The sequence below is a fragment of the Rana temporaria genome, chromosome 13 (genome assembly GCF_905171775.1).
Source record: "Rana temporaria chromosome 13, aRanTem1.1, whole genome shotgun sequence".
Lineage (NCBI taxonomy): Eukaryota > Metazoa > Chordata > Amphibia > Anura > Ranidae > Rana > Rana temporaria.
In genome coordinates, this window is record NC_053501.1 from 24,919,065 (window position 1) to 24,935,188 (window position 16,124).

The window sequence follows — 16,124 nt, forward strand, 5'->3', positions numbered from 1 at the left end:
CCCCCTTTTTTTTATAAATGTTTATTTTTTTATTTTTGTTTAAGGGGCCCCATAATTCCTGATGGCGGCCCTGCTTGTCTATAACCCCCTACCATAGCCGATCTCCATTTCCATCGACCAGCTTCATGTATGACAGCTGCTGGAAGAGGTCACATCAGAGGGAAATCAAAGACTTCTTTAAAATTCAGCTGCCTGTCTGTCTCACAGCACAGCATGCAAACAACCTCGACCTGCTCCCATAAGACCGTCATCCTTCCATCAGCTGACTGTCAAAACTGAGAATTTCTTTTAAAAACCGGATAGCAGATTTTTTTCCTGAGGAACTACTCTATAGCCTAAGGTTCTCCTAAAGCAACCTTTTCCTTTGCTGATGCTTACAGAAACTGCTGCCAGTCATTCATCCTATAGACAGCTAATTGATACATAATCAGTTACCAAAAATTCTGCTCCGCTTTGTCTCCAGTCATTCACTGAGTGCCCCAATCTTGCCTTTTATACAGCATAAAGAAGGTAAAGTCTGAGTGTCAATCACAGCCCAGCATCAATGACTTTTCTGCCCTTCCTGTGTGTCACGAATGTCATGTCTACCTCAATGCAGGTGGTCAGACACTTTAGCTAGCTACTGTGTGCTTCACCCCCTTTCCCTTAAGACACGAAGGCCTACCAGTAATTGGTTTCCCCCAGGACTTACATACACAATGCTATAGTGCCTGGCCACCACACTAGGGCAGACGCGAACAGAGCAAACAACAGACTACTTGCAGTTTAGCAGACAGATAGCGTGGTTCTAAGACGGTCCAGGTTATAAGGCAGGCTGAGTTCAGGGTATAGTCCAATATCCGATCCAATGACAGTCTAGGTAATAAGGCAGGCTGAGTTCAGGGAAGAGTCCAATATCCGATCCTGGTCATACACAGGGTAATCCAACAGCAAAGCAAGGTAGACAAATGGGAGGCTTGATCAGGAACAATGCAGGTAACTGTCTCTATCACAAGCAAGGGATAGAGTGTTCGGTTTGCTTATATCAGGTGACTGATCAGATCAATCATCTTGCAGGTGAACACAGACAGGGGAAAAGCAATAGCCAACACCCGGGTGCTGGAATGAGGAAAAGGGGCATTCAGGCCGCGTACACACGGTCGTTCCAAACCGATGAGAATGGTCCGACGGGCCATTTCCATCGGTTCACCGCTGAAGTGGCCTGATGGTCTAATGTGCGTACACACCATCGTTCCAAAAACCGATCAGGTCAGAACGCGGTGACGTCAAACACACGACGTGATGAACAAAACGAAGTTCAATGCTTCCAAGCATGCGTCGACTTGATTCTGAGCATGCGCGGGTTTTGTACCGATGCTTTCTGTACTAACCATCGGTTTGGACCGATCGGGCAGCGGGCCATCGGTTTGATTTTAAAGCATGTTTTTAAATTTTGGACCGAAGGACAACAGACCGATGGGCTATACACACGGTCGGTTTGGACCGATGAAACTGAACCTCGGTCCATTCTCATCGGTTTTGTCCGACCGTGTGTACGCGGCCTCAGTGATCATGACACTGTGATAGTCATAGTAGTGGATACTGGTTGTACATGCAGTCATGTTTCCTCAGTATTGGGCCTCATACACATGGGCGTACCTTTCCATACACTCATGCGAAAGGGGACTGCCTATACATGGATGCACACAACGCCCAGGCATCCTGTGTGGGCAGAGATGGTCCTTCACACAGGTGTACTGATAGGTATGCCTGTGTGAATGAGACCCTTAAGAGCACAAAGATTTTCCAACAAGGTGGTATATCTAGATTTGGTTAAAGAGCACTTCAGGCTCTTGGAAGCACTTCTTATTGTGCTTTAAAGCGGGAGTTCAACCATTTCTTTTTTTTTTCCTTAGCTTCCTGCTCGTTTTGTCTAGGGGAATCGGCTATTTGTATTAAAATATGATCCGTACTTACCCGTTTTCGAGATGCATCTTCTCCGTCGCTTCCGGGTATGGGTCTTCGGGAGCGGGCGTTCCTTCTTGATTGACAGTCTTCCGAGAGGCTTCCGACGGTCGCATCCATCGCGTCACTCATAGCCGAAAGTCGGTGCGCCTCTATACTGCGCCTGCGCACCGACGTTCGGCTTCTTTCGGAAAATCGTGACGCGATGGATGCGACCGTCGGAAGCCTCTCGGAAGACTGTCAATCAAGAAGGAACGCCCATTCCCGCAGCCCATACCCGGAAGCGACGGAGAGGATGCATCTCGTAAACGGGTAAGTAATGCTCATATTTTAAAACAAATAGCCGATTCCCCTAGTAAAAACGAGCAGGAATCTAAGGCTAAAAAGTGCCCTCTAAGGGTGAACCACCGCTTTAAAGTGACACTAAACTTTGGTGTAAAAACTATATTCAAGTATGCAGGGCTTTTTTTCTCAGACAATAGGTGCAGGAACTCCCCTTTTCCGAGTCACTTGTTTTCTCTGCTCCTACCCACCTCCGAGCAACGTCCTTTGGTTCCATCCCCTACCCACCTCCCAGCACCGCCCCTTTTAGACAATACAGAACCAAGTATAATTTTGTTGTGCTAAGTCAATTGTATGGAATTTGGTTTCCCCTTCAGCCAGCAACAATAGATCCCCCTAACAATGTACCACCCACAACAAAATTTCCCATCAACAGATCTCCGCACAGCCAGCATTAATAGACTCTCTGGCAGTCATCAACAATAGACCCCTCTCCCAACAGTAGATCTCCTTCAGAAACAACTGACCCCCCAGCAACAATAGGTCCCCCACCAGCAACACTAGACCTCCTCAGGAACAATAGACCCTCTGCAAAAATAGATGCCCTCCAGGTAGAAAAGATCCGTCAGCAGTGAGCATCAATACCCTGCAGCACACCCCAGCACCCCTTGACATTACATACAGTCAGTCCAGGAGGTGCCGGAACTGCGTTCCCCTGAGTTCCCGCTGAAAAAAAGCCCTGTAAGTATGTATTCTTAACTCAGAATAGTCCTTTATATTGCTCTCAGCCTCCTCCAATTTCCCTTTTTTCACTGCTGAGATCGGACTTTCATTTAGAGGGTGACTATGTTTGTTCTCCATGGTCTCACTGTATGTAGGAACATTAGTCACCCTCTCTTGCTTACTCCCTAAATGGACTGTGGGATGTGTAGTGTACATAGAGCAGTGCATGTGACTGCAACTACACTGCATTGCTCATTCCAAACACATGGAGGTGAGGGGAAAAAAGGAGACGTTCAGAAGCTCATGCAGAGGACGTTATAAGGAAACAGAAAAACACAGTATATAACCATTTCATAAGATATAGATCGCAGGACCATAAAATAGTGAATGTATATTTTTAGTGAACGATTATATCATTTAGTGTCAATTAATTGAATTGCATAGTGTTTTTGTTTACATTTTATAATTATGTTCAGGACAAAAAAAAATTTGACTGGGTAAATATGAAAAAATGCAACATTACATTTTGTTCTCTTATTTTGAGCAACAAGGTGAAGCTCTCGGCTAATTTTCACTTTATTTGTTATGAAATGCTTGCTAGTTACAGGCTACAATAGCTCAAGTTCGATCCACACACAGATAAGTGCGGTGACTCCTCCCCCCTCCCTACCTGCCTGCAAAATGGATCCATACAAAATTTGTAAAGTAAACAGCTCCTGCTGTGTTCTCTGTTTAGAAACACGTCATGCTCTGAAAATCACGTGTCATGGGTGTAACATGTGAATTTGTGAAATAGACCTTATAAATATTACAAATAGATATAACACTGGTTCAAAATTACATAAAATAAAATTTACCTAAAACCATTATTATTTCCTTCTCAGAAGTAAAACTGCACAGCTCCACAATAATTAAAATGTCACAAAAAATAGCAGTACCGGTGCAAATGTATGCCACTGTTGAAATTCTAACACTTGTCAGTCTTGCCACAATGTTACATTACAGCGCAGAAGAGATAAGAGCCATTACCTGGAGACACACAAGCTTCCTGGTCTGAGTGTTGGAGGAAATCGAGAGGAGAGGGCAGGGTGCTGACTTGCAGACGGGCTGCAAGAGTGGCTGACATTTCAGCTGCAAGAGTGGCTGACATTTCAGCTGCAAGATTGGCTGACATTCGGGAATAAGAACCTAGCAAAGACATGCATGGGACATCAGTATACATAAATATTATACAAAGAAAACCAGCCTGTCACCTACACACAGTGGGGGGTAGCCATTTGTATGCTGAACTAACATTGATAGAAAACCATACAAGCAACTGATAATAGTCCTGGCTGTAGTTTGACCGCTTGTGCCCTTTCTGTCTGCAGCCCATTTGCCCGTGCAACATTTCTGCCTCAATGCTAACCGCCTTGACCATCCCAGATAGCAAGCAATTGTGCTGCAGGTTTGAAAATGACCTGCTAAGCTATTGCTAGACTTGCCAGGCTTCTGCATTGCATGAGTCCAGATCAACTTTCTTTGCAAACATTCTGCAAGCTTGCTGCAAGTTCTGGTTCAGTTATGTTGTGCAATAGTCATCCCACCACATGGGGTCACTGTGGCTGAATTTTCATGCTGTAGACTTGTAGAGCTCTTGCTGTAGACTCATGACTGCAACTTTGCTCTTGCTAGAGACTTGCCACGCAAATTTGCTACGAATTGGAAAAGTGTCAACTAGAACATCAAGTGCTCTGTAAGGCCTCGTACACACGACCGGTTTCCTCGGCAGAATCTGTAACGGAATGACCCAGGACACCCAGAGACTTTGTGAGGATGGGGGATACTCCTGTGTCAGCGTCACTGATAACTCTTGGGTCTGAGTCCACCCTGTGCCTTTTGGGCATGGGGTGGCAAGTGAATCATAATTCATGTATTACATGAGATTTGACATCTCTGATAGTTCGTATTGCAGGATTTTGAGATACTGCAGGATGTTGGCCCAACCAGTCAATAGTGAATCATTCTATGATTAGCCCTGACTAGTGACATGCTAATTGAGTCAGGGCTCCTGGAAGACATTCCATTGTCCTTGTGTAAAGGTGTTAACCCAGGTCTGCTCCCAGAACTCTAATTATGCATGCTAAATACTGTTTATGTGTGATAACACTGTCTACAGCCTGTTGATGCTCAGAGGTGTGAATAGGTGTCAAGCTGTATGCGGAGACGAAACGTCTGCCTAGGGAACTCAGTTGGTGAAGGTGTTTTGTTGTTTTGCTGTTAATTAAGGAATGTTTAGAAATTAGCCTTAGTGTGTGATTAGGGGGGTGGAGATCTCATTGTTGCTTTAATGCCTTGCACTGTATAAAAAGCTGAGAAGAAACCATTAAAGTATCTTTTCATTTGAAACCAGAAGCACAGAGCTGTGTGTCTCGTGTCTGGGGGGAATTTTAATGGATCGGGTCCTGTTGGTTGGAGTGTCGATAAGCTGTCGTGACTGGGATGGAAGGTCGTAAACGGTGGTGACCGTTACAGAATCCATCAAGAAACTTGGTGGGAGAGCTTTTCTGCAGAGGAAACCGGTCGTGTGTACGTTTTTCATCGAGGAAACTATCGAGGAACTCGACAAGCAAAAAAGAGAGCAAATTCTCTTTTTCCTCGACGGGAGTCTGAATTTCCTCGTCGTGTTCCTCGTCGGGCTGGTTTTCGATGAGAAACTTGAGCGTGTGTATGATAAGAAACCCGCGCTTGCTCAGAATAAGGTATGAGACGGAAGTAAAAGTAGCATTTGTAATGGAGATAACACATTTTTCAAGCTGTAACAGACTGAAAAGTGCAAATCGCCTCTTAACAAACTTTTACTTAAAGCGGAGGTTCACCCGCACATAACACTTTTCCCCTTAGATGGATGCTCGTTTTGTCTAGGGGAATCGGCTAGTTGTTTTAAAATATGATCCGTACTTACCGTTTACGAGATGCATCTTCTCCGCCGCTTCCGGGTATGGGCTGCGGGACTGGGCGTTCCTATTTTGATTGACAGTCTTCCGAGAGGCTTCCGACGGTCGCATCCATCGCGTCACGATTTTCCGAAAGAAGCCGAACGTCGGTGCGCAGGCGCAGTATAGAGCCGCACCGTCGTTCGGCTTCTTTCGGCTACTAGTGACGCGATGGATGCGACCGTCGGAAGCCTCTCGGAAGACTGTCAATCAAGAAGGAACGCCCGCTCCCGAAGACCCATACCCGGAAGCGACGGAGAGGATGCATCTCGAAAACGGTAAGTACGGCTCATATTTTAAAACAACTAGCCGATTCCCCCTAGACAAAACATAATTGGGTGAATTCCCGCTTTAACACGCAAACACATGAGATTAGCAAAAGCAGCCCCAAGAGTTGTGCCAGTGGAATCGAACTTCCCCTGCCGTTGTATGTGTTGTAAATCACCGCGTTTGAGAACGAGGAGATTTTGTCTTGACAGTGTGTACGCAAAGCAAGCTTGTCGAGTTCCTCGACAAGCCTAACATGGAACTCATCGAGGAAAACGATGTGTCTTTTCCGACGAGTTCCTCGGTCGTGTGTACGAGGCCTAAGTGTACAGCTTGCCAGTGACAATGTGCAGCGAGTTAACAGACTGATGCCGCGTACACACGGTCAGAATATCCGACAACAAATGTTCGATGTGAGCTTTTGGTCAGATATTCTGACTGTGTGTATGCTCCATCGGACATTTGCTGTCGGAATTTCCGACAACAAAAATTTGAGAGCTGGAAATTCCGATCGTCTGTATGCAATTTCGATGCACAAAAATACTACGCATGCTCTGAATCATTGAACCTATTTTTTCTTAGCTCGTCATAGTGTTGCACGTCCCCCGCGTTCTTGACGTTTGGAATTTCCGACAACATTTGTGTGACTGTGTGTATGCAAGACAAGTTTGAGCCAAAATTTAGTCGGAAAAAAATCCACGGTTTTGTTGTCGGAATTTCCGATCGTGTGTACACGGCATTAGGGTTGAACACTGCCACAAATGTGTGGCAAGTTATCCTTGCTATCTGGGATTGTTTGATCTTTTTGTAAGAGGGGTTACAAAGTTGGGGTCACAGGCCTTGGCTTGTATCCTACATGGCAAACCAAAATTGTGAAGCCTTTGTCCTCACTCCCCCCCTCCTTTGCTTATCTTCAGCTTACCCCATCATTTGCCACTTGGATGACACTCTTTGAATGCTACCTGACCTGACCAGGGCTTACTGGGTTACAGAGCTGGGATCAGGGGCCTTGTCTTGATCCTGTACTATGACCCTAGAATGTTGTCCCACACTCCTCCCTTCCACGATAGGCTTCCCTATTATCTACTACCTCTATGACAACTCTGCCTACACACCTGAATCACTATTTGTTCTATTTTTTAGAGGGGTTACAGTTTATGTCAGGGGCCTTGTCTTGTGGCTTACTCCTCGGCTCTATCATTTGGAGTTATGCCACTGTCTCACTTCTCCTGTCCCGACTGTCTGCAGCCTACCCCTTGTTTTGCCTGTGCAAACACTCTGCCCGAATCCTATCTGCCCCCAATGCTTGTTCTTCATGTTAGAGGCATTACAGTGTTGGGGGTCAGAAGCCTAGTCTTGATTCTGTACTGCAGCCGCATAATGTAAAGCAAATTTTTGCCCCCCCCCCCCCCATCCCGGATTGCCTGCAGCCTACCCCATTATCTACCCAACAACTCTGCGTGAATGCTACCTGCCCTGACTACTGCTTCCTTTTCTTCATAGAGGAGTTAAGCCAGCCATAGTTCAGAAGGAACAGGATAAGATTTGAGCCATGTAGGGCAAGCTCATTGTACCCAAGTTGATTGATTGATCGACTTGGGTACAACCAGCATGTCAGCATTTTACAAATGCGATTGTTGCCAGTGGCTATAGCAGCTAGCAATAATTACTGTGTTCTGCTGGTAGGAATGGTGGGATGGTTTTCCGCAACCCCCCCTCACCGCCAGAAAAACACAATAGCTCAGTGGGAGTGATTCTTCCATCAACAATGGCCCAGATTCAGTAAGAATCTGCGCCTTTCTTACGCAGGCACAGGGCAGCGTTTTTGCCCTGCGCCCGCGCAAATTTTCTGCGCTGCCCGCGATTCACGGAGCAGAAGCTCCGTAAATTGTGGGGGCGCTGTGTTAACTTGCCCGGCGTAAGGGCGCCTAATGTAAATGATCCCGCCGAGGGCGGGAATCGTTTAAATTAGGCGCGTTCCCGCGCCGAGCGTAGAGCGCATGCTCCGTCGGGAAACTTTCCCGACGTGCATTGCGGCAAATGACGTCGCAAGGACGTCATTTGCTTCAAAGTGAACGTGAATGGCGTCCAGCGGCATTCACGATCCACTTACGCAAACGACGTAAAATTTGAACGTCGCGACTCGGGAACGTGGCCATCCTATAGCATTGGCTGCGCCTGCTATTAGGATGTGTAACGTTACGCGAAACCCGACGTACGCAAATTACGTAATCGGTGTTAGTATGCAATTTGCATACTATACACAGATCACAATGGGAGCGCCCCCTAGCGGTCTTCGCTAGAATGCAGCCTAAAATCTGCGTGGCATAAGAGCCTTATGCCGCGCAGATTTTAGGCTGCAGTCGGCGTAGCGATGTTCCTGAATCAGGAGCATTCGCTACGCCGGAGCAAGTAAGCAATTGCGCCGTGTAACCTATGGTTACACGGGCGCAATTGCTTCTTGAATCTGGCCCAATGACTGTGTTGCTGGAGGAATTGATTGCAGGAAATAAAATCGTATCATCTATGGCCTACCTTAAAGAGTTGGAGTCAGGGGCACTGTCTAGTATTCTGCTCCATGGCTCTAGACAGCTTTGTAATTGTCTCACTTCTCATTTTCTGACTGCAGCCTACCCTATCAAAGGCCTTGTTTTTTATCTTGTAGCACAGCTCTAAAAGTAAGAAGCTACATCACTGTCTTCGCCCACCCTCCCATGTTTTCTAGATTAGCTTGGAGAGTTCCATTAATGTTTGGTGGGCTAATAACTTTTAAATGGTTTAACAGGGATTGTATAGCGTCTTTTACATGGGCCCAAATGTCATTTTTATTTTTCGGCCTACAAGATGGCTGCCTCCACTGCGTCTAGGGAGCAGATACACATTACCTTATGTACAATGAGTGCAAATGATCAAAACAACTGTTATCCTAACTTGGTGCAGCACATTTCAATTCCGTCAATCCAAACCCCACTGGATTTACTCAGCAGAATGCCACCAATTGAGTAGAAAAATACAAGCTTTGTGTGGAATGGAGTTCTATCACCTTAGGCGGCCTGTAACAACTGCCTCAGATCATGGTACTGACTCCCCAAATGATCTGTATCACCCCAACATTGAAGGCGACCAACCAACATAAAAAAGAAGACATGGCCATAAATGACCTCTGTCCACCCAGCCAATACACAACCAAAGCCGATGACAACATAGGCACCACAATAAAAAGAAAATGAGAGCCATAGAACTCGCACTCCGCCGGGACAAAATGGTTCTATGAAGTTTCCAGCAGACAAACAAAGACACAGCGAAGTTTTGTAAATTGACCTGTTTATGGATGACCACAAAACCTCACTGTGCAACACAAACTCCATCACTAAGAATCACGGGAAAACTACTGGCAAAGCAGAGACGATGGCCAAAGCACACAGATACCTCACAGAAAATGTACAGTATGCACTGGAGCTACATGAGTACAAAAGGCTAATGCCGCGTACACACGATAATTTTTCGGGTTGTAAAAAACGATGTTTTTCAGGCTCTAGAAAAAACAACGTTTTTTTCAACTTGATCATTAAAACGGTCTTGCCTACACACGATCATGAAAAAAAAATGCTCCAGCAAAGCGCGGTGACGTACAACACGTATGACGGCACTATAAAGGGGAAGTTCCATGCGGATGACGCCACCCTTTGGGCTGCTTTAGCTGATTCTGTGTTAGTAAAAGACGATTCGCGCTTTTCTGTCTGTTACAGCATGATGAATGTGCTTACTCCATTACAAACGGTAGTTTTACCAGAACGAGCGCTCCCGTCTCATAACTTGCTTCTGAGCATGCGCGGGTTTTTCACGTCGTTAAAGCACACACACGACCATTTTTTACAACTCGAAGAACGACAACGTTAAAAACGTAGTGAAAAAATAGAGCATGTTCAGATTTTTTTTTTGTCCGTTTTTCAGAACCCGAAAAATGCACTGAATCCCACACACAATCGTTTTTAATGACATAAAAAAAAAAAACGAAAAACGGTCGTGTGTACGCGGCATGAGGGGTAAAATAAAAGGAAGAATCTGATTAGCAAAAAAGACCTGGCTGGTTCCCACACATGATGGAGCGCACATTACACAAAGATACAAAGGAACAAACTTTACACCACAAAACTGCACTAGACACCCGTATTTTATGTTTACCTGGTAGGAGAAACGCAGTGCGTGGCTCGCTCATAAAATGCCCGGATTTTTGTCAGATTTTGGCACAATGGGCCAAACTTCGGAGGAGATGGCAGTTAGACAAATGAGACAAACTGACAGATGTGTGGCATATCGATAGGAGACTGTGTAGATGGGCTTTTGTTCATGTCAGCACTGCGTCTCTCCCCATACAAGTCAACAGGAATGCAAACATAGGTTGATGCAATTTGTAGGAGTTCAACTTGCAGATCAGAAGGCGGTCAATCCCAAATGTGGGCCGAATGCACCTAAAAGCACATCACATTTGTCCATTGGCACAGCCCAAAGCCCATTGACACGGCCCTTTATTTGGTTGGATTGCTGTGGCACACAAAAGCAAATGTAATTTCCTGGGATTTGTCATGTGTGGCCGCTAAAACCTGACAGCAGTGACACCAATCTTTGGGGTTCTTGGGTTTTCCTGACATTCACAATAAATAGCTTGTTGTACAATGCACACACGCCCTGTACAATAAAACATGTGTGCTGTGAAACTGACAGTAGATATGAAAAATGAACACCTAAAGGTTCTTGCAGGTAGGTTTACATACAAAGTTCTTCTTAAAGCTCTCGAACCAAGAAGCTCTAATATGTGAATTTTAACGGCGCTTTACCGTAGTTTTAGCAGTGATATTCAGCTGCTAGTGGGGTGCATTTAACCCCCCGTTAGCGGCCGATAAAAGGTTACATGCACCTTTGTAGCGCCGCTGCCGAAGCCCTTTGCAGGTGCTTCGGCAGCGGTGCCCATTCATTTCAATGGGCAGGAGCAGTGGTGTATACAACGCTCCTCCACTGCACCAAAGATGTTGCTTGCAGGACTTTTTTTAGACCCCTTTCACACTGGAGGCGTTTTTTATGCGCTTTAGTGCTAAAAAATAGTGCCTGTAAAAAGCCTCATCTGCAATCCCGGTGTATAAACCGCTCCTAAAGCACCCCTTTCCATTGAAATCAATGGGCAGCCCCGCCAAAGCGCCTGCATAGCGCCTCGGCAGCGCAGCATTGTGTGAGCTTTTAAGCCTTTATTCGGCTGCTAGCGGAGGTTAAAAGCGCTCCGCTAGCACCTGAAAAACACTGGTAAAGCGCCGCTAGTATAAGCGGCGTTTTACCAGCGCTTTTCGGGCGCTGGCAGTGTGAAAAAGCTTTTGATGTCCTGCCAGAGCATCGCCCCAGTGTGAAAGCACTCAGGCTTTCACTCTGGGACTGCAGGGGAGGTGTTTTTCAGGTGCTTTACAGGCGCTATTTTTAGCCCAAATGCGCCTGAAAAACACTGCCAGTGTGAAAGGGGTCTAAATGCTGTCAATGGGGCAGGAAGGAAGGTCCTTAGCCATGTGTAAGCTGTGGCCTAGCATCAGGTTGGTACTCACACAGCAATTTGCATAGGGCTCCAGCAGGGCTGGCAGGGGGAGCACATGAAATATCTCTGTTACCCTCTCTGCCCTGAACTAAATCTTTTACTTGACCTAACTGGGCAAACAACAGGTTTGCTTTAATACCATTGACTACTGCTAACAGTTGTGTCATATCTACGGCGCCTTTTTCTATGAATCACACTATATGACCAAAAGTAAGCGAACACCCTTCCAAATGTTGAGATCGGGTGTTTTCAGTGAAGGGTTCTGTTAACGAATGCTATATCAACCTTGTGGAAATAGCTTGGGGAAGGCCCTTTTCTGTTCCATCATGCCTGTGCCCCTAATGCCGCGTACACACCATCACTTTATGTGATGAAAAAAAATGACGTTTTTAAAAACGTCACTTTAATTGACTGCGTGTGGGGGAAAACGTTGTTTTATGTCTTGTAAAAAACGACCAAAAAAAATTGAAGCATGCTTCAATTTTATGTGTCGTTTTTCAAAAGTGCACTTTTTACTTCACAGAAATTGACCGTGTGTAGCAAAAAACGTCGTTTTCTAAGACGTTTTTTCACCCACGCATGCCCAGAAGCTACTTATGAAGCAAGCTTCAATGGTAAAACGTGGTGGAACGTAACCTCACTTTGCAAGATCATTGTGAGAAAACGATGGTGTGTAGGCAACTTCGTCTTTGAAAATTGAAGTTTCAAAAACGTTGTTTTTTACTTCACAGAAAATGTCGTTTTTTTTCATCACATAAAGTGATGGTGTGTACGCGGCATAAGGGTGCACAAATCCATCTCCATAAAGGCAAGGTTTGATGAGCTTGGTGTGGGGGAACATAACTGATTTGCACAGAGCCCGAAAATGATCCCAACTGAGCACCTTTGGGATGAACTGGAACAACGGATGTGAGCCATGTCTTCTCATCCAACATCTAAAGGAGTCAGGAACTGATGTTGGATCAGCTTTAGTTGAGCTTAGCTTTCATTTGGTGTTTTAAGTCATCCTAAAGGGTTCAGTTGGTTTGAGGACTGGCCTGAACCCTACTGAACACTTTTAGGAGGAACTGGAATGTGAGCCAGATCTTCTCACCCAACATCAGTGTCTGACCTCACAAATGCTCTGTTGGCCGACAGGTACAAATTCCCCCAAGACAAGCTTCAAAATCTTGATCCTTTGTAGAAGAGTATAGGCTGTTATAGCCACATAGAAAGCAAGCAACTCCATAATTCTGGAGTGAGATGTCCAACAACATATAAGTGTGGTGGTCGAGTGTCAGCAAACTTTTTACCATATAGTGCATATACCTTGAGAAAACAGTGTTGGAATGAACATTCTTGTGCTTGTGTTCCTGGATACCTAGCATTAATAGGCAGCTAAGGAGGCACAAGGAAAAATGAGGATCTTATCACTTCCTAGGGGTGGCCACTTGGGACAAAGTTCTCTCCTTGCTCACAGTTAGAGTTGGTTCACACTAAGGTGGCACGACTCCGGGGGCGGCTCTGCAAGTCGTCCTGAGGACGACTCCAGAGGCGATTTGCAAGACGACTTCTGTATAGAAGTCAATGCAAGTCGCCCCGAGCCGCCCCCGAAGTCGTACAGGGAGTAAATTTCTAAGTCGAAGCGACTTGCGTTGCTACGATTAGAACGCTCCCATTGCACTGCATGGGAAGCGACTCGTCAGGAGGCTAAGCCACCTGACGCGTCGCCCCAGTGTGAACCGACTCTTAACAAGATGCCGTATGATGTACAGGAATTCACACACATATAGATATTTATTCAACATTCATCACTGTCTGGCAAGCAACACCAGGGCATTACCTTCAGAGGTCTGCAGCACCAGGGTCTTGCTATACTGGCTGACACCAGCTTTGTTGAAGGCCTTGACTCGGGCATTGTAGGTGCTGTTAAAGTGAAGGCCGTCCACTGTACACATTGTCTCCTTTCCAACAAAGACCTCCTATAAATATAAAGACATTTATAAGTCTCTGTGGGGCTTCTCAGAGCTAGGCAAACTTTTTTTTCTTCACAGTTCATGTACAATGTAGATAAATACTGTACCTATGTTTTCTTTGGAGACCATTGCCAGGGCTTTTGAATGCAAGAAACATCTTGTAATAGAAAATTGTAACAGTGGAATTAATGCCAGACCCTGGAAAATGTCATTGTGTTGTATTGTATAAAGAAGCGCCCTTGTCTCCCACAGGCTATTGAGTTCATGCCGCCTGCAGCCTCCCATCAGTTGTGGCCTAATTGTTGGCGCACATATTTATTGAGACATGACTCTGCTGCTGGTGACAAGGTTTATATACTCCGGTTCGGGGATTTACTGCCCCTGGACACTGCAGGATGGAGAGTGAGCTGTAGACATGGGAAATGCTGACTCAATCAGTCACCACTTAACCATTAATGGAATAAATCAATGACAATTCCAGACAATGCGCGATGGTAAAATTGGTCCAAGGAATGACCTGACTGCAGCTTTTTAGTTGATGTCTAGTTTCAGACAAAGAACACAAGAGTCATTGTAAAGTACCGCCACAAGATGTGTTAATATACTAAATAATAATATATATATATATATATATATATATACATACATACATACACAGTATATAGTATAAATTGGGGTTGATTTACTAAAACTGGAGAGTGCAAAATCTGGCGCAGCTCTGCATAGAAATCAATCAGCTTCCATTTTTTTTAAATCAAAGCTTAGTTGAACAAGCTAAAGTTAGAAGCGGATTGGCTACCATGTAGAGCTGCCCCAACTCTTGCACTCTCCAGTTTTAGCAAATCAACCCTATTGTGTATGTATACTATATTGCCAAAAGTATTGGGATGCCTGCCTTTACACGTACATGAACTTCAATGGCATCCCACTCTTAAGCCCTGTACACACGGCCCAGATTCTCGTCAGGAAAAAAAACCGTTGTTTTTCCTGACAAGATTCCTGGCAAGAATCTCTTGGCGGCCGAATGTACAGACACTCCTTTCAAAAGAACCGCCCTTCTTTTAAATGGCATGAACGCGGTGACGTCATCGACTACGACGAGAATGCGCTCGTCACATTCGATGCCGTCGCCACCATCTTGCTTCACCCTACCTATGCTTTGGAAGCTATCGCGCATGCGTCAAAGTCATTTTGAGCATGCGCGGGTTTCCACGGCGACTGGTAAGTATACAGACGCTCAGGTTTCTCAGCAGGAAAACACTGCCGAGAATCACGACGAGAAAATAGAGAGCAGGTTTTCTATTTTTCTTGTCTAGATTCTGGGCAGTTTTCTTGACGAGAAGTCTGAAAGCCTCGTACACACGCACGGTATACTCGGCAAGAAAGCTCTGCCAGCTGGTTCTTACCGAGAAAACCGTGCGTGTGTACGAGGCTTTAGTCTGTAGGGTTCAATATTGAGTTGGCCCACCCTTTGCAGCTATAACATCTTCAACTCTTCTGGGAAGGCTGTCCACAAGGTTTAGGAGTATTTAGGAGTGTGACCATTCTTCCAGAAGCGTATTTGTGAGGTCAGGCATTAATGTGGAGGAGAAGGCCTCGCTCGCAGTCTCCGCTCTAATTCATCCAAAAGGTGTTCTATCGTGTTGAGGTCAGGACTCTATGCAGACCAGTCAAGTTCCTCCACAGAGTCCTGACCTCAACCCCATAGAACACCGTTGGAATGAATTAGAGCGGAGACTGCGAGCCAGGCCAACTCAATATTGAACCCTACAGACTTATGCACTGTACACACGATTGGTACACCCAACAAGCGCCAACCTCACATTTTTGCAATGACACTCCTTTATTTTAAGCTCTATCCACCATTTTTGGTAACTAAGGCCCCTTTCACACAAAGGGTCTGATAAGGTCCGTACATTTGTTTCCAGGTGGACCTGATTGGACCCTCCATTCACCCCTATGCGGAAAGTTTGTTTACACCTGCCTACCTATAATCCGGTGTGCTAAACAAAAAACAAAACAAAAAGGATCCTTCCCTCTTTATCGCAGAGTGGGCTCAAATCATCCACTTGATCTGCTCAGATCAGCAGGGGGTCATCAGACAGATCCTCTGCCGATCTAATTGGAGTCTGCCCCATATGAAAAGGACCTTTTGTGAAAATGCAAAGTGAAATAAGCTGCCTCTGGTAGCATGGTGTCTACTTTATGCACAGAATCAATTTACAGAGAAAGAGGAAGGAATGCACATCAAATGAACCTCAGTAAGTCTTGTGAATTCCCTCTGAAACTCTCTGCCCTGCACTTTCCCATATGGACAGAGGTCGGGCACTCCGGTTATTTGTTTTGTGCAGCACATTTTACAACACATATGAGCCACGACAGAGGAAGATGCATTTTACT

At 45.5% G+C, this 16,124-nt stretch overlaps 1 protein-coding gene across 9 annotated transcripts in view; it reads right to left on the reverse strand.

Annotated features, from left to right (window-relative positions):
• TRIM9 (tripartite motif containing 9) overlaps window positions 1-16,124 on the reverse strand; it is a 110,643-nt gene that overhangs the window by 24,800 nt on the left and 69,719 nt on the right. For 5 of the 9 annotated variants that reach the window (XM_040333600.1, XM_040333603.1, XM_040333601.1 and 2 more), the window contains exon 7: window positions 13,592-13,730. In XM_040333600.1, coding sequence (XP_040189534.1) covers window positions 13,592-13,730 — 139 coding nt within the window. Of the gene's footprint in view, window positions 1-3,978; window positions 4,138-13,591; window positions 13,731-16,124 lie in introns of all 9 variants that reach the window. The other 4 variants (XM_040333595.1, XM_040333599.1, XM_040333598.1 and 1 more) reach the window with 1 other exon arrangement.